Here is a 21100-nt window from a genome sequence, read left to right as displayed (position 1 = left end):
TGTGCTCTTTGAAAGTTTGGCAGTGCCCGGTGGTTGTCACCTCCTATTTGAGCTTTACACTCAATACAACGACCACGCTGTGTGGGCATACCACACTGAAAAGAAAAGAATGAAAGTTACAAAGTAGGGAAAGAAACCAGGCCTTCTTGTTTCGTCTTACCCTAAATCCAGCTGCAAGACCTCTTAGTCAACTCTATCATACTATCAAACTAATGTTTAACACATATTTAAAGAGGCAAAATTCCTGATTTCATTAGCCTGCAATACAATCTCAAGCCAAGATATAATGTTGACAGATAACAGAAATATGAAAAATATAGCACAGACTGAATTTAATGAAATAAACTAGAATACTATCACACATACCATCAGGGAAAGTTCTTACCTCTCCAACAGTGCAAGGGTGCCCATTTGGACATGCTAATTTGAACAAAGAAAAGGAAAAAGAAATCAGCCCAATACAACTATGAATTAAATACAGAGAATTCTAAACTACACTCTAGGATTTGTCTAGAACAGGTACAGTGCTGGACTTGCAGCAGCCAAAGAAACAGAGCAGGGAATAGAGAAACACAGCATGCAATGGACCCTTGTCACTGGGAACCATTCTTTATTCACACAGATTATCACCAGCCTTCTTCTTGAGTTCATGCGATATGGAAAATATTTGTGGGCTCTTTGCATGTTTTTTTCTATTACTAGAGAGTACATTTGTTATGTCATATTGCTTAAAAAATTAAAAAGGGGGGAAAGTACATTTCTTAACATTTTTATCACTACAGGTTGAGTCTCCCATATCTGAAATGTTTGGTAAAGGTGTTTTAGAATTCAATTTTTATTTTTTATTTTTAAACATTTGCATATATATAATGAATCTTGGAAATGGGACCCAAGTCTAAACATGAAATTAATTTATGTTTCGTATACACCTTATAAACATACTCTACATAATATTTTTTAACAATTTTTTGCATTAAACAGTTTGCGGTACATTGAACTATCAGAAAGCAAAGGTATAATTATTTTAGCTACTCATGTGGACAGCTGTAGATTTTGGAATATTTTGGAATTCCAGATAAGGGATACCCAACCTGTACTTCCAAATTCTGAGCTGTGACATTATTTACAGTTTTGTCTTTAAATTGAATGCTGACACATGGCAGCATATCCTTTAGCACAAATTACTACTATGGGATATTTTGATTTAAAAGAATACAGTACTGTATCTGAAAATAGTAAAAGTAATCTTCCTTCTAGTCTGGACTATTTCTACTTTTAAGAAGTTATCACTAAGTTGTCACTTAGTTTTCTCCCAACTTGGTCCATTGTACTTACTATACCAGGAAAGTCCTACTGTACCCTCCCATTTTTTAGCCGCAACCCATAAGTCTTCTGGCATTGTTGGCAAGAAAGCATTCTGCAGATTAGGAAGAAAGGAAAGAGAGGGAGAGAATGCAAATCAAAGTGTTTACAGCAACATGCAGTGGCATTTTATGACAGACTGATCTAATTGATTCAAAGGACTTGCTAATATGTATTTCTATGTTAGTTAATTCATTTAAGAATCTAAGGCCTAATCTACACTAGGGAAATAAACAGGTATGGAACTGGTTTATTTCTGTGAAGTTCACACTTGCCCCGACTGCAATTGGTACAGTTTGTGGGGTGGGGTGGTCATGGTGGTGAGTGAAAAGCCCACTTATACCAGTGCATTCGGCACCGGATCTCTTAGCAGGCTTTTTTTTAAAAGAACCACAATGATCCGAATTTCTGATAGTAAGAACAAACTGTCAGATCGATTCAGATTGTGCAGGACCGCAAGTCAGTTCTCCCCTCTCCTCCCCCTCTCCCCATTGCCTCCTCTTCCTCCTCCTCTGCTTCTTTTTCTGATGTAATTTCTGGGGCCAAAGCTGGGCCAGGGCAAGGAGGCCCCAGGCCGGCTTGCAAGACAGCCAGCAGGACAAGGAGGAAGAGAGGGAGATTGAGTGCCGCTGCCACTGCCATGGATGGAGAGGGTCCCCCAGAGGATTCTGGCGAGCAGTAGCAAGGTCACACCAGAGAGCAGCCCAACAGGAGGAGGAGGAGCTGCTGGGGCCCAGGCCTTCCTGCCGTGCCACCGTCCATCCTCTGTTGTTGTTGTTGTTGTTGTTGTTGTGTGCCTTCAAGTCATTTCTGACTAGGCACACCTGTAGTGGGGTTTTCAGCAAGGTTTGTCTGGAGAGGGTATACTTTTGCCTTCCTCTGAGGTTGAGAGAATGGAACTGTCTTTCTTTTCTTTTCTCTTTGGACTGCACTGGAACTGATGGAGGGGGAGGAAGAGGCAACAAACTGACAGGCAGAATACAGAGGTTTTTTAAGAATGAGGGGTACCTCTCCTCTGCTGTTGTGTGCCTTCAAGTCATTTTTTACTAGGGCGCACCTGTCTCAGGGTTTTCTTGGCAAGGTTTGTTCAGAAGGAGTTTGCCTTTTCCTTCCTCCTCTCTTTCCCACCACCATCGCGTCTTTTGCCCTCCCCCCCCATGATCATCTCTCCGTGCCATTTTATCCCTATTGCTATTCTTCCTTCCCCCTCCCCTAGTCAGTGTGAATGACAAAGAGGAGTAAAAGGCCATGGAGAGGTATCATCACCAAAATAACTCAGTTTCCACATCGGGTTATTTTGTAGTGTGAATGAGGCCTCAGAGAAGGAAATATCTCAGACTATGCTGTACCAAAGGTTACTCCAAATGCAAGGGGTTAAGAGGGGGTGGAAATGCAAGAAAACAAAGTATTCCTTTAGGGAACTGACAATAACACTGAAGGGGAAAAGTTCAGCAAACATTTATATACTTTCATGGTACTGGGCAAGAAGGCCAGATTATATAGAGGTTCAAGGATTCGATTCTGGCGAGACAACAAAACAGCTGCAGCATGCACCGCCATTTCAATCACCACCATCTTCTGACTTGGATCCTGGGGGCTCAGTGTCAGTGATGGAAGACTGTTTGCCATCAGAGAGTCTGCAAATGTTTCCAGTTGGGGAGAAGAAAGAACTTTGGAGGTGTGGATGAATTCTTTAAGGACATCACATTGCTGAAATAAGAAGAAAAATATTTTGTAAAAGCTAAAGTAAGATTGCCAGTTTTAGCACTGGCAGCCTGAGTAAAAATGTCCACTATTATGTTATACTATGATAACTGGAAATTTGGAAAGAGACAAAAAGATTTATAGGTTGATAGTTTGTTGTGGGTTTTTCGGGCTAGGTTGAGTTTTCAAGAAATTTTCAAATGGAAGCTTACAAACAATCTTTATACATCTCATTTCTACTGTCCAGTACTTAAAGCCCTCTCTCTCCACAAGAGGCAACATTTGTGTGCAAACTAACATGCAATCTGACACTAGAGTAAACCATTTACCTTCTGTTTAGGATGAAGAATTGGGTCCCTGCATCCATAAAGAGATGTGAGCTCTCTGAAGACAGCCAGAAGAAAATGGACTACCTGCTCAGACTTGGAGCCATTACTTCTCTAAAAACAAAACACAAGTTATAGGAAGGAAGAGAAAAAGGAAAATTGAGTAATAGTTTAATTGCTAGCAGTAAGAGATAATTAGTAGAGAGAACAGCATTAAAGATAGGTTTTATACTTGTAACTTTTGTTCTTTGAGTGGTCTGTGTATTCACACATATGGGGTCTTGTGACTGCACAGACCCATTTTCCAGAATCCATTTTCCAGAACCTTCTATCTGGCAAGATTTTTTGCAGTAGCTCTGCCCGCCCTCCTTAGCACATATGCTCAGTGGCCATTTCCTCAGTTCCAAGTCATGTGGCACAATGCTAGCAATTAGACATAGTACCAGGTGTGCAACGAGGGGAGGAAGGGTATGTCAAGTAAACACACACGATCACTCGAAGAATATAAGTTACATATAAACAACCTGTCTTTCTTCTTTGTGGTCTCTGCATCACACATGCAGATGCTGAATAGCAAGCTCCCTCACTTGAGAAGGTGAGAGGTACACTTGAATGAAGACTGAAGATAGGATAGCCATGCTGAAGGCAGCCTCAGTCTGATCCCTCATATCCAGTTGATAGTGCTGGATGAATGTTTAGGGCCTAGCCCAGACACAGCTCCGGTAGGGAAATTCCCTCAAGAAAGCCAGTGACACAGCTGTGGCCCTAATGGAGTGGCTCACTGCATGGTCATCCAAGGGAAAGGTTTATAAGTTTGCAGGAGAGGGAAATCACCTGAACAATCCATCTAGCAAAAGTCTGTGAGGTGACCTAGTGACCCCCCCCGGGCAGATAATAATAATAATAATAATAATAATAATAATAAATGGTTTATTTGTATACCGCCCTTCCAAAGATCAGGGCGGTTTACAACAATTAAAAATTACATACAAAGTTTCAATATACAATGTTAAAATACAACACAAAAAGAAAAACAACAACAAATGCCCCCGGGTTAGGAACCCATTGCCTGTGCGGCCTTATGGCGGGGGGGGGGCCTATAAGGACTAATCGGGGAATGCGATGCCAAACAGGTGGGTCTTCAACTCCCGTTTGAATTGGGCCAGGGAGGTGACTGAGCGGAGCTCTATGGGCAGCGTGTTCCAAAGGGCCGGGGCGGCGATGGAGAAAGACCTCCTGGAAGTGGAGGATAACCTCGCCCCGGGAACCCTAAGGAGTTGCTGCCCAGATGTTCTGAGGGTGCGAGGCGGAATGTATGGGGAGAGGCGGTCCTTCAGGTAGCCTGGGCCCAAGCCATTTAGGACTTTATAGGTCATTACCAGCACCTTGTATTGCGCCCGGAAGCAAATGGGCAGCCAATGGAGGTTTTTTAGAACCGGTGTTATATGGCTGGCCCTGGACGTGCCAGTGACCAGCCTTGCAGCCATGTTCTGCACCAATTGAAGCTTCCGGGTTAGGTACAAGGGCTGTCCCATGTAGAGTCCATTGCAGAAATCCAATCTCGAGGTTACCAGGGCATGTACCACAGTTTCAAGGTCCCTCTGGGGTATGGAGGTATGGAGACTTCTGAAAAGCTTTGGTGCAAGAAACATAAAAGGACAATGCTTTGCAAACACATTGATGTGAAGTATCTTCTCAGGATGGGACCACAGCCCTTGTACGTGGTAATACCGACATTGACACCTCCCGCCCCAGTTCTGTAAGGGAAATGTTAGAGGCAACTGTAGTCATGGGCTAAGGAAGAAGGAAGGGCCTTTCACCAAAGTTGGAATATGTGTCCATTATTGCAGGCTGTGTAGAAGTGACAATGGGAGGCTCAGACATGTAAACAAGACTAAATGGGAAATGTCTACCTGCTGAAGAAACCACACTTGAAGAGGGCACATGTAGTTTGCAAACAGGAGCATTGCTGTTATGGAGTCCATATGGTTGAGAAGGGGCATGATGGAGCCTATGGAGGTGAGGTGACACTCCCCTACAATAAGCAATGAGTGAGGTTCCAGATGTGGTTTGTCTTGCCCAGAGGAAGCACAGCCATAGAGTACAGCTGAGTGTTTATGAAGCAGATGTCTTGGGTTGGAGTAAGATGAAACTTGTATAGATTCATGCCCAATCTGAGTGAAAGAGAAGTTGAAGTGCTGCTTCTATTGTGACTTGAGGCATGAGTCATTAGTTGGCAATGAGCAGTTAGTTGCTGACATACAGGAAGACCAGTATGCCTTATGGTGAAGACTCATTAGTGAGTTGCAGTAATGCATGTATGATATCACCAATGCATGCACCAAAGCTTTTGCCATTGAAACAGAAAGAAACGGTCAAATTCTGATGAGATTATAAAGAAAGAATCTGCATGACTTGGCTGTAGCCTGGATCTGTGGAGTGAACAATAACGAAGAGTCAAATAGGAAACCAAGACAATGGGCCTCATTGGTAGATTGAATAGAAATGTCATTCATGGTAATTGACAAAGAACATTGCAAAGGTGGCTTGGATGGAAAGACAAGTAGCTCCGTTTTGGCCATGTTGAGCTTCAGGCACCAGTGAATCCTCCACTCAGAGACAGCAGCAAGACATGATGGTAACCACTGCTCAACACCCAGAAAAATCTCAGGGGTAGAGAAATACAGCTGGGTGTACAGGTGATATTGAAAGCCGTAGGAGGGAAAGGGTATAAAGGGAGAACAGTAAAGGATCCAAGACAGAACACTGAGGGACTCCACCAGTTAATGAGACAGGGGCAGAAACCTGACCTCCTGTAACCACCGCAAAAGATCTGTTTGACAGACAGGATTTAAACCAATTTAAAACTGATCCCACAAAACCCAGGTCTTGGACTAAATCCACCAAGAGACCATGATCAACTGTGTCAAACGCAGCAGAGAGATCCAGGAGGACTAAAATAGAATAAAGACCTTTAGATTTATCCTGTAAAAGATCATTAGTGATCTTAGTAAGAGCAGTCTCAGTCGAATGCAGTGGGCGAAAGTCAGATTGAAAAAGATCAAGAATAGAATTAGCAGTAAGAAACCCCACGCAGCGAAAATAAACTGCACATTCTAAAACCTTAGATAGAAAAGGAAGAGGTGAGATAGGCTGATAGCTCAAAAGAGAAGATGGATCAAGAGAAGGCTTTTTCAAGATTGATGAAACTAGAGCATGCTTAAAGGCAGAAGGAAAGGAGCCATTAGAGATAGAAAGGTTGATAGTATAAAGAAGAGAAGGTAAAATAGAGGAGGCAATAGAAATTAAAAGACAAGAAGGAAGCAGATCGAGAGGGCAGGTCGTCAGTTTAGAAGAATTCAGGGGCTTAGATAATTCATCCAATGAAACAGAAGAAAAAGCAAATAATGTTCCAGGTATAGATGATTGAGTAGCTGGATTAAAAGAAGAATGCAAGGAATCAAGGTTGGAACGGATTGCTTCAATCTAAGTAGTAAAATAATAGGCAAAATCAGTGGGTGAAAATGAGTGTGGAACCAACAGAGAAGGAGGTTTTAGTAGAGAATCGAACATGGAGAAAAAAACACTGTGGCCACCAGTCATTAGCCTCAATCACAAATTTATAATAATTCTGTTTTGCCAAGGGGATAGCGTGCGAAAGTGGAAAAAAAGAATACATTTATAATGGATAAAATCAGCCCATTCCTTGGTCTTTTCCCACCACCGTTTGGCAGCTTGAGAACAAGAAGGGAGCAACCAAACAATGGGAATGAGCCAGCACTGTGGTTTATTAGAAGAGGTCATGCGTATCAATAAAGGGGCAAAACTACTGAGGGTTGCTAAAAGGTTAAATTGAGTAAGGAGATTGCTGGATCCACGTAGTCTCCAAGGTTTAAAGAGGATAAAGAAGAATCCAGAGCCTGGCCAAAAGTCACAGGATCAATAGAATTAAGGTTGTGAAAGTGGCGTTGAACAATTTGACGAGGAGGTGGATTATGGGCGAGGGCAAAACAGATGAAATGATGATTAGACAATGAGAAATCCCTAGCCATGAAATTGGAGGTTATATATATTTTTGTAAGAACAATATCAAGGCAATGAAGAATGAGTAGGTGCACTAAAACAAAGTTTGAGACCAAAAGAAGACAACACAGAGCAGAGACGTACAGTCGTAGGATTATTCATGTCTGAAAATGGGAATGGTAGCTAAGGGAGGTTGTTGACTCGATGATACTTTGTCAGCAACTCGCAAGGACTGCTCCCAACAGTGAATCTTGAGGTGCTGAGTCTTATTCTTCCGAGTTTGTGAAGTAAATCCTCTACAGATGAGCAGCATACAGGCACTTGAAGTGCATGTCAGAGAGAGGAACTTTCCTATCACAAAAAGAACAATGCTTGAAAGGAAAAGTGGAGGCCATAGAACTGAAGGGATAGCAAAATAAGAAAAAAGGGAAAGGGGGGAAGGGGAAGGAAGGGGAATGGGAAAGGACAACAAGGTAAAGCAGTAAGGGATTTTTAAAATAGTGGTACATGAAATAAGTATGAAGGAAGACAAATGAAGAAAATCAAAAAGAAAGAAGATTGAGGCACTACTCAGCACATGAGCACTCTGAGAGAAGTTGCTCTGCTGGCAGATGAAAAAAAATTGAGGGGAAGGCAGTTTGATGGGATAGGACATGCATCATAGGTGGCAGAGGGAGGGGTGTTCTGTGAGGATTATCTGTGCAAACAAAAACCCATTTGTGTAAGGCACAGAGACCACAACGAAGAAGCAAAAGAGATATGGTCTCATTTAGGAGAAAAGTAGTCTATACATTTTTGATAAATAAATATCTTCTGATCTTGAAATCTCTAAGATTCCACCAACTGAATGTGTTTCTGATCAGACTAAAAGCCTTACCGTAAGGGCTGCTGCAATATCATCTGTCTGGCATTCAATCAATCCTTTTCCCATGGCATCGCGCACTGTTCTATAGTTTTTGCCATATACCAGGAACCGATCAATCTGACCATGCTGATCCTTCTGAGCCCACAAAACACAAAGAAGATCCATGTTTACACCATCACCATGTTACTGGACCCCTAAGCTATTTCATGCCCAACCCAGGTCTTTTAAAAATAAAAATTAATTTTTATTCAATATCCAGAAATAACATATACATATGGATGCATGAACATAAACACCTATCAACAATCCCCCCATTCCCCTCCCCACTTGAAAAACAAAAAATTCCTAGTTTCTCTCTAACTGTGAGCTAGATATATTTCTATGTTTCTTCTCTTTTCTTTCTTGTCTTCTCTTATTTAACTAATCTAATCTAATCTAATCTAATCTAATCTAATCTTAGTAAGAGTTGTTTGACAGTGGAACACAATTCCTTGGAGAGGGATGGAGTCTCTTTCTTTGGAGGTTTTTAAACAGAGGCTGGAGGTCATCTGCCAGGAGTGCGTTGGTTATGTATTCCTGCATGGCAGAAGGGGGTTGGCCTGGATGGCCCCTGTGGTCTCTTCCAACTCCATGATTCTATTATTCTTACCACAAAAAGATAAACCAAGGAATAAATAAACTTACATCCTAAGCATCAGATGCTACAATACTGGTATCTCCCCTTTTTTTCTTTTTTTGAAAATTTCATAAAAGGTTTCCATATTTTTAAGGAAGGCTTTGTTGAGTTTCCTTTTACCAGATTAGTTAAATTTATCTAGCTGTGCCAATTCCATAATTTTCTCCATCCATTCTATACATGTTGGCATTCTATTAATTTTCTAGTATCTTGCAAAAACCATTCTCACTGTTGTGACCATATAATTTATCAAACTTTTGTGCTTTCTTCCCTTTTTGTCTTCCAGATTAATCATATTTAAAATTCTGGTCTCATAGCTAATTCTGGTCTTATAGCTAATTGAAATCCTAAAATTTTTGCATCCATTTAGAAATCTTAAACCAAAACTTCCTTTAAAAGGTAAAGGTAAAGGCAGTCCCTTGACATGACAGTAACCAACTGTAGGGGGTGGTGCTCATCTCCGTTAATATGCCAAAGAGCCAGTGTTGTCTGAAGATGATTCCAGTAGTCAGGTGGCCCACATGACTGCACCAAATGCTGTTACCTTCCCACTGAAGTGGTACCCTATTATCTGTTTGCATTTGCACGCTTTTGGACTGCTAGTTTGGCAGAAGCTGGGACTAGTGACAGGAGTTCACTCCATCGTGCAGTACTCAGGTCTCAAACTGCCAACCTTCTGACTTTATGATCATTATAACTGGCATCTTAACCACTAAGCCACTACATCCATTTCCACCAAATGGGAAAAAGTTATCCTAGTTGTTTTTTGCATTTCCAACAGGTATTACTTGTACCTTTATACACCTTGGCTAATTTAAGTCATATACCACATAAACATCATTTTATAGACATTCTCCTTAAGGCTATACAAACTAGTAAATTTTAACCCCTTAGTCAAATATATTCCCCTTGTTTCATTTGTATGTTATGAACCAAATTTATTACCCAGATAACCAAGCAATCTTTTACCTGTTCTTCTTCCATATTAAAATTTAATAATAACATGTACATTTTATGAGTTAAATGATTGTCATCTGTGCATAGTATTTTTTCATATTCAAATATCTCCCCTTCATATTGGAAGTTCTTTAGATCTTCTTTCACTCTCTTCCTCAGTTGGTAGTAATTTAACCATTGCATCTTAAAATCACTTTCCTCCAATTGCAAAGCATCTCTTTGGTTTTCCATTTCCTTTCTCTAGCATATCCCTATATGTTATCCATTTATTACCTCTTAACTGTCATGCGCAAAATGTTTATTGTGAGAAAAACAAGCCTGCTTTTAGGATTACATGTCTCCTTATGTTTATCCCATATCCTTAAGAATGAATTTCTTATAATATGGTTCTTAAATTCTGCATTTACTTTAACTTTTTCATACCACAGAAAGCGATGCCATCCCATTCTTATTTCATGCCCTTCAAGTTCTAATTCTCTTTTATTATCTAAGGCTTTAGTCAAGTTAAATAAGAGGCCTCAAAATATAATTTTAAATCTGAAAACCCAATTGTCCACCTCTTTCTCTTGCATCTCCAAATAATTTCCATCTAATTCTTGTTTTCTTACCCAACCATAAAAATTTAGAACCAGCAAAGGCCTTTTTGACAACAGGAAGTCATAGCAAAATTCACCCATGCCCACTAGAGAGTATTTGGGGCAAAAATATATATATATATATCAATAAACTTATTTTGGACCCTAGTGACTAAAATTGTCCAGGAGTGCATGAGACCCATTGGGTACACTTTCCTCACTCCTGTTCTAGAAGTTCTAACCAAGCAATCTCTGCTCTACCTGTTGTTGCCGAACTAGTTCTGATGGAAGTATCCATTGAAATTGAGGTTTGTATGAAAGCTTTTGCATGAACTCCAATCCATACTGGCTTGTAAGCCTGCGAACAAGATAAACTCTATACCAGTCATTCTGAGTCTCACAACAGAACTGCATCACTCTTTGAAGGTAGAGTTGCTTGTCAGTTTCTTTAATAACACCTGCAAAGAGAAAGAAAATAAGGCATTGTCTCATACGTATGGTAAGCTATTGAAAAACAGTATTATTACAGGAACGCTGAAGATAAACGTCTTCCAAAGTTTTATATCTGAAAGAGTGTAATACTGGCAGCACAAGGAGATCACAGAAATACAAAAATAATGTTTCATGCTTTTGTGAAACATGGACATGAAACAGTTTTTTGTGGGTTTTTCGGGCTATGTGGCCATGTTCTAGAAGAGTTTATTCCTGATGTTTCGCCAGTATCTGTGGCTGGCATCTTCAGAGAATGGCCACATAGCCTGAAAAACCCACAAAAAACTGCAGATGCTGGCCATGAAAGCCTTCAACTTCACATGGACATGAAAGATGTAAGTCTGTCATGTAATTCATCAGGAAGAATTGGCTCATATGCCTCTATTTTTCCATTTTCACATGGCCTCCACAGTTCCACTTACTTGGGGTCCTATGCTGCTCAAAGAGCAATTCTGCTGCCCTATCCATGCAGAGCCTGATGTGGGCCACTCCCTGCAAGTACTCAATGGAGGAGTCTTTTGAGACTGCTTGGTTGCTTTTGCTCCACTGTAAATAGTTTGTCAAGAAGCGCCCATCCTCCCTCAGATGGTTCATCTTAATATCTTCAGAGAAGGCTCCTGATTCCTCACACATAGAGTCCTAGAAAAAAATAGTGCATGTTTTCCAAAGTCAGTGAACATTTTTTATTCTATACAATCAAGCAACTTTCATGAGTATATGCAGTCTGCCTTTACAAATTTCATGCCAAAGAAGCTAGTGGACTGAGAATTAAGGAACCCCCTCATTGTGTTTACTGCTGCAGTACCAGAACCACCACTGGAAGGTGAGGTTTTTTGAACCCACAAGTGGGTTGTAAATGTGAACTGTCCAATCCATTTTTTAAAAATATATTGTCAATATTGTGGCTAGCTACCTGCATATTAAAGCAATCGAATATTGAAGAATTTATCATCTCTACCCATTCTTATTCTTTAATTAATTTATTTTTTACTTTTATTGGCCTGTTACAGACAGCCAAAATAAAGCTGCTTCGAGTCACAGTGGAGGAATGGTGTTTCAATGATGCATGTGTCCTAAGAGTCCAGAAGTCGCACCAAAGCCACGCTCCAGCCCTAAGGACTGGAGCGTGGCTTTGGTGTGGCTTCTGGACTCTTAAGATGCATGCATCATTGAAACACCATACCTCCACTGTGACTCGAAGCAGCTTTATTTTGGCTGTCTGTAACAGGCCATTATTATTTACTTTAACACACATATTTGTACCAATAAAATAGATACAGTCAGCCCTCTGCATTCATGGACTCAACCATCCACAGCTTGATGTTACAGTTGTCCCTCCATTTTCATGGGGGATCCATTCCAGACCTACCTGTGAAAATGGAAATTCGCACATATTCAAGCTCAATTGCCTTGAATGGCTGTGCGTCATGGGCACTCATGCCATTTTAACCCTCTCTGCTTACTGGTCCATGAAAGACTGAGGCTGCAGACTCGAAGTCCACAAAAAAGGAGGGAAGAGCGTATTCAAAAAGCAAAATTCCAAAAAGAAAACCTTCATTTTGCCATTTTATGTAAGAGACAACATTTTGCTACATAAGTGTATGTGATGGCACTGAGCATCCACAGATTTTGGTATCTGTGGGTGTGAGGTCCTGGAGCCAAACTCCAGCAGATACCAAGGGCTAACTGTAGGACTAATTAAGATGATTCTGACACAATGGCTACATAGAGATCAATATTTCTGCAGGCCAACAAAATTTACTTCTATACCTCATCCATCAGCTGGTAGCTTGGTAAATATATAAATACAATTTGGTGGAGTGGGTGGAGGGAAGACTTAGCTAAAAAGCAAAAGACTGTTTACTGCTTTCCCCTCTTATTTTAGCTGTTTCTTTTGATTGACCTACGTGGAACTGCCTAAAGTAATTCATAAACAGCTGCTGGTCTAGTCAACCTTGCGCTAAAATATGCATGTGGGCTTGAGCAACATCTGTACAACATCTCTCTCATTTCTCTGAAGAGTTAGAACCTGAACACAGACTAAGGTTTTCCAGAGAAAATTAAAGAGCACAGGTGCCAAAGCATAGCCTGAGTTGAGAAAGGGCAGAGTTAAGGTGGAAACAACTGCTTCTCCTTTAAGACTAAAAAACTCTTTTAACAACATGAAGTCGAAGGCTTTCATGGCTGGCATCCATAGTTTTTTGTGGGTTTCTCGGGTTATGTGGTCATGTTCTAGAAGAGTTTCTTCCTGACATTTCACCAGCATCTGTGGCTGGCATCTTCAGAGAATGCTGGCTTGGAAAGGAGTTGGGTATATATATATTGTGTGAGCCGGGGAAGGCAGGAATGATTTGCATGTGTATTGTTCTGTTGCTGATGGCAGGCCTCAGGGTGGGAGGGTCTGCAAAAGAGGATTAGTGTCTGCTTGGTTAGTACTCTTTGTCTGCTGGGAAACCCCTGACCCTGGGAGATTTCTCATTTGCATTTGTGGAGTCTTCATCTTGCTGTTTTTCAGGACTGGTAGCCAAACCTTGTTTACTTTAAGGGTTTCCTCTTTTCTGTTGAAATTGTCCAGGTGTTTGTGGATTTCAATGGCTTCCCTGTGCATCCTGACATGGTAGTGGTTGGCATGGTATAGAATCTCAGTGTTTTCAAACAGTATTTTATGCCCAGGATGGTTTGTGGTATGTTCTGCTACTGGTGATTTTTCTGGCTGGCCCAGTCTGCAGTGTCTCTCGTGTTCCTTGATTCTTGTTTGCACCCTGCGTTTGGTGGTCCCTATGTAGACTTGTCTGCAGCTGCATGGTATGCGGTAAACTCCTGCGGCTGTCAGAGGGTCTCTCTGGTCCTTGGCTGAGCGAAGCATTTCATAGAATCATAGAATCGTAGAGATGGAAAAGACCACAAGGGCCATCCAGTCCAACCCCCTGCCATGCAGGAAATCCAAATCAAAGCATCCCTGACAGATGGCCATCCAGCCTCTGTTTAAAGACCTCCAAGGAGGGAAACTCCACTACACTCTGAGGGAATGTGTTCCACTGTCAGACAGCCCTTACTGTCAGGAAGTTCTTCCTAATGTTCTTCCTAATGTCTTTTGCTGTAGCTTGCATCCATTGTTCCGGGTCCTGTTCTCTGGAGCAGCAGAAAACAAGCTTGCTCCCTCCTCAATATGACATCCTTTCAAATATTTAAACAGGTCTATCATATCACCTCTTAACCTTCTCTTCTCCAGGCTAAACATCCCCAGCTCCCTGAATCGTTCCTCATAGGGCAAGGTTTCCAGACCTTTCACCATTTTAGTCGCCCTCCTTTGGACACGCTCCAGTTTCTCAATGTCCTTTTTGAATTGTGGCACCCAAAACTGGACACAATATTCCAGGTGGGGCCTGACCAGAGCAGAATATAGTGGCACTATTACTTCTCTTGATCTAGACACTATACTTTTATTGATGCAGCCTAAAATTGCATTGGCCTTTTTAGCTGCCACATCGCGCTGTTGACTCATGTTCAACTTGTGGTCTACTTGGACTCCCAGATCCCTTTCACATGTAGTTTCATTCAAACAGGTGTCCCCCATCCTATATCTGTGCATTTCATTTTTCTGCCCTAAGTGCAGTACCTTACATTTCTCTGTGTTGAATTTCATTTTGTTAGCTTTGGCCTAGCTTTCTAGTCTATTCAGATCATTTTGAATGTTGATCCTGTCCTCTGGAGTATTAGCTATTCCTCCTAATTTGGTGTCATCTGCAAATTTGATAAGTATGCTCCCAATTCTGTCATCCAGGTCATTGATAAAGATGTTGAATAGCCTTGGGCCCAGGACCGAGCCCTGTGGGACCCCACTGGTCACTTCTCTCCAGGCTGAAAAAGAGCCATTGTTGAGCACCCTTTGGGTTCCGCCAGTAAACCAATTACAGATCCATTTAACAGTTACTTTGTCTAGCCCACATTTTACAAGCTTGTTTGCAAGAATGTCATGAGAAACCTTGTCAAAATCCATTTGCTGGATTTTCTTCGTCAGTTTGTAAACCATTTGCAGGTTATGCTTCCTCACCACTTTGCCTAGTCTGTCTGTGACTCCTTTGATGTATGGTAAAAATACCTTCCCTTTGGGTGGGTGCTTGTCTTCACTCTTCTGGGTGTTTCTGGGCCTGGCAGCCCTTTTAACAACCTTTTTTTTTTAAGGAAAGCAACTCACTCTTCTTTCAAAAACAATTAAAAATTAAGAGGCTTCCTAGAGACTCAAGTGGACACTCCCCAATGACCATGTTACTCTCTACAAAGAAAAATAAACGAGGCTGGGAAAATATACTTACCTCAAAACAGTTGACAAATAGTGTGTATAGTTCTATTTTATCTTCTTTATCTAAGATGCAACTTGCTTCTACTTGAGATAAGCATTTCTGCATATAGTCTTTCGCATGATTAAAGCTATGGAAATAAATAAACATCACCTTATTCATGAATAACACATAGATTTCTAATGATATTCATCTTTTTCTAAATATGAAAGAAGATCTTGTTATTAGCCCCAATAGCCTTTTTTTGCCTCTAATTGAACTTTGAGATCAAACTCCATCCTGAAAAGGGCATCTAGACCTTGATAAAAGTGCCCTAGTGCAATTCAGTCATGAAGCGCTAGGGGCATGTAGGCAGAAAGGTATCCTTTAAAATTCAAATCTACTCTTCTGATTTGAGAAGCAGGGTGACTTGGGTATTTGTCAGCCATATGAGATCAAGGAGACAAGCCATATGGATCTGCCACCCCTTTTGTTTAGTATGGCTACATTTTGTGGCCCTGTTGGGTTCTACTCTTCTTCCCCACAGAAATTTCCACCTCAGGTTCCCAAGGATCTTCGCACAAAGTGAAAAGGTATAAGAAGAAGCAGGCTGCTCTATTTTTTCAGTCTTAGATGAAGTCAGCAGACATGATTCCATCTAGACTCTTCAGAATTGCTGATAAACAATCTGAGTACACTTTCCCTGCAATTTTTCCTCTGATTTGGACTCCTGGCCAATATACTGATAATATATGGTCCCATCCTTCTAATCTCTACCCCATTTAACAAATCTTTATTTCTTTAGCTCTTGTACAAGGATGTGAATGTGTGCTTTTGTGTGAATGTTGCAGCCCCTTACCTGTATCAATAAAATACATTTGAATCTTCCACTCTGAAGTTCTAATTTCTCTGAACCAGTATACAAAGGGAAAAGGTCCCTGCTTATTAAAGTTACTGAAAAGCCTTCTCACTGCTCCCTTGAGCTAATTAATTAATTCCCCCATCAAAGTCAATTTGGAGCAATTTAGGTAACATCACAAGGATGCATTTGAAACTGAGCTGTATACTGGTGTGGGGATAGAGGGCAAAGTTTCTGAACAGTGACAGCTGAACCCATGTGGGGGCCATGAGGACCTGAAGAAAACTATTTCACACATCCATGGGGTTAATATTGAAGGAGAAATAGTTCCCCTCACCATAAGAAATCCTTACCTGTACTTCAGAAGCAACTTTAGCACAACAGAACAGATTACAGGAGTTTTATTCACCACACCATTGAAAGGGAACAGATATTTTGTATGTACATTGGTATCCCCCAAACCTAGAGATAACAAAGCAAATCAGTGTAATGAAATAAAACAATAAATTATTTAAAACTAGGAAAATCAATAGTAATATGCAACTATACCTCTCAAAGCTTCTTTGTGAACAAACACCAGATTCAGCAGTTCCTGAATTACAGCTTTTTCTGGGAGTTCATTGTTTTTGAAACACATTGTGGAAAGCAGGTCTATGAAAAAATTGTTGCAGAACTTATGGAAATGGGCATTTTTTTCCATGGCAATACTGTGGAAATAAAGCATGGGGTATTATTTATCTCGACAACTGCAGAACTTGCATGACATGGCATGAGGGGAATGCTCAGAAATAAACAGCCTACAAGTTAATATGAAGTCATCTAAAATTATGGTGAGAAGCTAAAGATCAGTAACAGTTATTAATCTTTCAGCCTGGAGAAGAGAAGGTTAATCTCGTGATCTCGTCTCTTCTGCCAGTTGAAGGGCACGGTCCAGGAAGGGAGAGGAAAATAGCGGATGTGAACAACTGGCTCCGCAGATGGTGCTGCCGAGAAGGATTTGGATTCTTCGATCATAGGCTGCGGTTCCACGAGGAGGGACTTCTTGCAACAGATGGGTTGCATCTCACGCCAGTTGGAAGAAATGTTTTTGCCAACAGTCTCAAGAACTTGATCAGGAGGGCTTTAAACTGAGTTCCGTGGGGAAGGGAGACAATATTAAGGAAAGTGAAAGGGATGGCGAAAATAGTCAAACTGACATAGAGGAAACAAGAAAAAAAGTGCAAGGACCCAACAGTTGGAGGCAAAAAAACTTGCACAAGCAGCAAGTAAAAGGGAACCATGGTCTGCGATGTCTCTACACTAATGCACAGAGCATGGGAAATAAGCAAGATGAACTCGAACTCCTAGTACAACAAAGCAAATATGATATAATAGGCATCACCGAAACCTGGTGGGATGAGTCTCATAATTGGAATGTGGAAATAGAAGGCTATAACCTTTTTAAGAGAAATAGGCCAAACAGGAAAGGAGGAGGAATAGCACTATATGTCAGAGATATTTACACCAGTGAAGAGATCCAGGACATCAATACTGGCAGCCAGGTGGAGAGCATGTGGATAAAAATTAAAGGGGAGGGAAACAACAAGGATATTATTGTGGGAGTCTACTACAGACCCCCAAGTCAGACTGAGGAATTGGATGATACCTTTCTAGAACAGATGACCACACAGTCAGAAAAGAGAGATGTAGTAGTGATGGGCGACTTCAACTATCTTGATATTTGCTGGAAGTCAAACTCAGCAAAATCCTCAAGGTCTAGCAAATGCCTCACTTGCCTGGAAGACAATTTCATTGTCCAAAAGGTGGAAGAGGCAACAAGGGGGTCAACTATTTTAGATCTGATCCTAACCAACAAGGATGACTTGGTTAATGGGGTGCAAGTGGTGGGATCATTAGGTGGAAGTGACCATGTTCTCCTGGAGTTTGTTATACAGTGGAAAGGAGAAGCCAGGCATAGTCAAACACACATTCTAGACTTTAGGAGAGCAAATTTCAGTAAACTTAGAGAAGTATTGAGGGCAATTCCATGGTAAGAAGTACTAAAAGATAAAGGAGTTCAGGACGGATTGGAATTTCTCAAAAGGGAGATACTGAAGGCACAATTTCAAACAGTTCCAGTGAGGAAGAAAAACGGGAGAAGTCTCAAGAAACCAGGATGGATGACTAAGGAACTTTCAACTGAGCTAAGTTTGAAACGGAACATGTATAAGAAATGGAAAAAGGGGGAAATCACGAAAAAGGAATTCAAAGAAATAGCAGGCATGTGTAGGGGTAAAGTCAGAAAAGCTAAAGCGCAGAATGAACTCAGGCTTGCTAGAGAGGTTAAAAAGAATAAAAAGGGCTTTTTTGGATATGTAAAAGTAAGAAGAAGGAAACGGTAGGGTCACTGCGTGGAGAAGATGGCAAAATGTTAACAGGGGACAGAGAAAAGGCAGAATTACTCAACACCTTCTTTGCCTCAGTCTTCTCAGAAAAGGAAAAGGGTGCTCAACCTGAGGATAATGGAGCAGAGGACAGATTAGGGGAATTTCAGCACAGAATAAGTAAAGAGATAGTAGAGGAATACCTTGTTAATCTAAATGAATTTAAGTCTCCGGGACTAGATGAACTCCATCCAAGGGTATTAAAAGAACTGGCAAATGTAATATCGGAGCCATTGGCAATCATATTTGAAAACTCCTGGAAAACAGAAGAAATCGCAGCAGACTGGAGGAGGGCAAACGTTGTCCCCATCTTCAAAAAGGGAAAAAAAGACGATCCCAACAATTATCGTCCAGTTAGTCTGACATCAATCCCAGAAAAGATTCTAGAGCAGATAATTAAACAAAGAGTCTGTGAACATCTAGAGGGCAATTCCATAATCACAAAAACTCAACATGGGTTTCAGAGAAACAAGTCATGCCAGACAAATCTAATCTCTTTCTTTGATAAAATTACCAGCTTGGTAGATGAAGGGAATGCTGTGGATATAGTATATCTTGATTTCAGTAAGGCCTTTGACAAGGTTTTCCATGACATTCTTGCATACAAGCTTGTAAAATGTGGGCTAGACAAGGCAACTGTTACATGGATTTGTAACTGGTTGACCGGCCGAACCCAAAGGGTGCTCAACAATGGCTCCTTTTCATCCTGGAGAGAAGTGACCAGTGGGGTTCCACAGGGCTCTGTCCTGGGCCCAGTGTTATTCAACATCTTTATCAATGACCTGGATGACAGAATTGGGAGCATACGTATCAAATTTGCAGATGACACCAAATTAGGAGGAATAGCTAATACCCCAGAGGACAGGACCAAGATTCAAAATGACCTGAATAGACTAGAAAGCTGGGCCACAGCTAACAAAATGAAAGTCAACACGGAGAAATGTAAGGTATTGCACTTAGGGCGGAAAAATAAAATGCACAAATATAGGATGGGGGACACCTGGCTGAATGAAACTACGTGTGAAAGGGATCTGGGAGTCCAAGTAGACCACAAGTTGAACATGAGTCAACAGTGCGATGCGGCAGCTAAAAAGGCCAATGCAATTTTAGGCTGCATCAATAGAAGTATAGTGTCTAGATCAAGAGAAGTAATAGTGCCACTGTATTCTGCTTTGGTCAGGCCCCACCTAGAATATTGTGTCCAGTTCTGGGCGCCACAATTCAGGAAGGACATTGAGAAACTGGAGCGTGTCCAAAGGAGGGCGACAAAAATGGTGAAGGGTCTGGAAACCATGTCCTATGAGGAACGACTTAGGGAGCTGGGGATGTTTAGCCTGGAGAAAAGAAGGTTAAGAGGTGATATGATAGTGCTATTTAAATATTTGAAGGGATGTCATATTGAGGAGGGAACAAGCTTGTTTTCTTCTGCTCCCGAGAACAGAACCCGGAACAATGGATGCAAGCTACAGGAAAAAAGATTCCACCTGAACATTAGGAGGAACTTCCTGACAGTAAGGGCTGTTCGACAGTGGAATGCACTCCCTCGGAGGGTGATAGAGTCTCCTTCCTTGGAGGTCTTTAAACAGAGGCTGGATGGCCATCTGTCAGGGATGCTTTGATTTGGATTTCCTGCATGGCAGGGGGTTGGACTGGATGGCCCTAGTGGTCTCTTCCAACTCTATGATTCTATGATTCTAAGAGGTGATATGATAGCCCTGTTTAAATATTTGAAAGGATGTCATATTGAGGAGGGAGCAAGCTTGTTTTCTGCTGCTCCAGAGACTAGGACTCAGAACAATGGATCAAGTTACAGCAAAAGAGATCCCATCTCAACATTAGGAAGAACTTCCTGACAGTAAGGGCTGTCTGACAGTGGAACACATTCCCTCACAGTGTAGTGGAATCTCCCTCCTTGGAGGTCTTTAAACAGAGGCTGGATGACCATCTGTCAGGGAGGCTTTGAACTGGATTTCCTGCATGGCAGGGGGTTGGATTGGATGGCAGTCTCTTCCAACTCTATTATTCTATGATTCTATGATTTTGTTTGACCAGGGATAAAGCTTTACCTGAGTTCCTTGGATACTGCGGGAGTATAGTCATCTGGTAGGCTGACCAGGCAGACAGGGCAGACCATCTGTCCTGGCGTCAGCCATTGTTTGAGGCAGCTGTGACAACACACATGGTCACAAGGAAGGTTGACTGGTTCTCTAGGATCTCCCAAACAAACTGGACAAGGCCTCAAACTATATCTGTGAATTCAAGAATAAATGTCAATGGAAAAACAGAACCTTTATTTAATTAAAGAATTTGGGCCAGTACACACAGCCATAAAGCGGTGTTCTCCCAGCGATACTAGAGTTAGGGAGCGCGCATCAACCATATGCTCCCTAACCCTAGTACGTGTGGGGGGCGCCATGATTGCACGGCCCCACCCACATGTTGCACATGTCAGTGATGTCGCAGCTGCATTGTATTCAAATGGCATGGCGCAGCCAAGCTGTCACTACACCATTCTATGGGGCTCGTGGTGTCACAGCTGCACACCAAACTGGAGCTGC

General features: G+C 41.5%; 1 protein-coding gene across 1 annotated transcript in view; it reads right to left on the bottom strand.

Annotated features, from left to right (window-relative positions):
* Positions 1-21100, bottom strand: part of LOC149322311 (E3 ubiquitin-protein ligase RNF213-like) — a 156943-nt gene that overhangs the window by 41641 nt on the left and 94202 nt on the right. Inside the window, 12 exon segments of the mRNA XM_089525959.1 lie at positions 1-95; positions 386-420; positions 1336-1417; positions 2830-3072; positions 3396-3506; positions 8293-8415; positions 10750-10946; positions 11391-11619; positions 15297-15411; positions 16473-16581; positions 16669-16826; positions 20609-20791. Coding sequence (XP_089382085.1) covers positions 1-95; positions 386-420; positions 1336-1417; positions 2830-3072; positions 3396-3506; positions 8293-8415; positions 10750-10946; positions 11391-11619; positions 15297-15411; positions 16473-16581; positions 16669-16826; positions 20609-20791 — 1680 coding nt within the window.

The sequence above is a fragment of the Sceloporus occidentalis genome, unplaced genomic scaffold (genome assembly GCF_023333645.1).
Source record: "Sceloporus occidentalis isolate IW3139 unplaced genomic scaffold, rSceOcc1.0.p SCAF_1, whole genome shotgun sequence".
NCBI classification, from domain to species: Eukaryota; Metazoa; Chordata; class Lepidosauria; order Squamata; family Phrynosomatidae; genus Sceloporus; species Sceloporus occidentalis.
The sequence above is the reverse complement of the archived record's forward strand: the minus strand, read 5'-3'. Positions and strand labels throughout refer to the sequence as shown.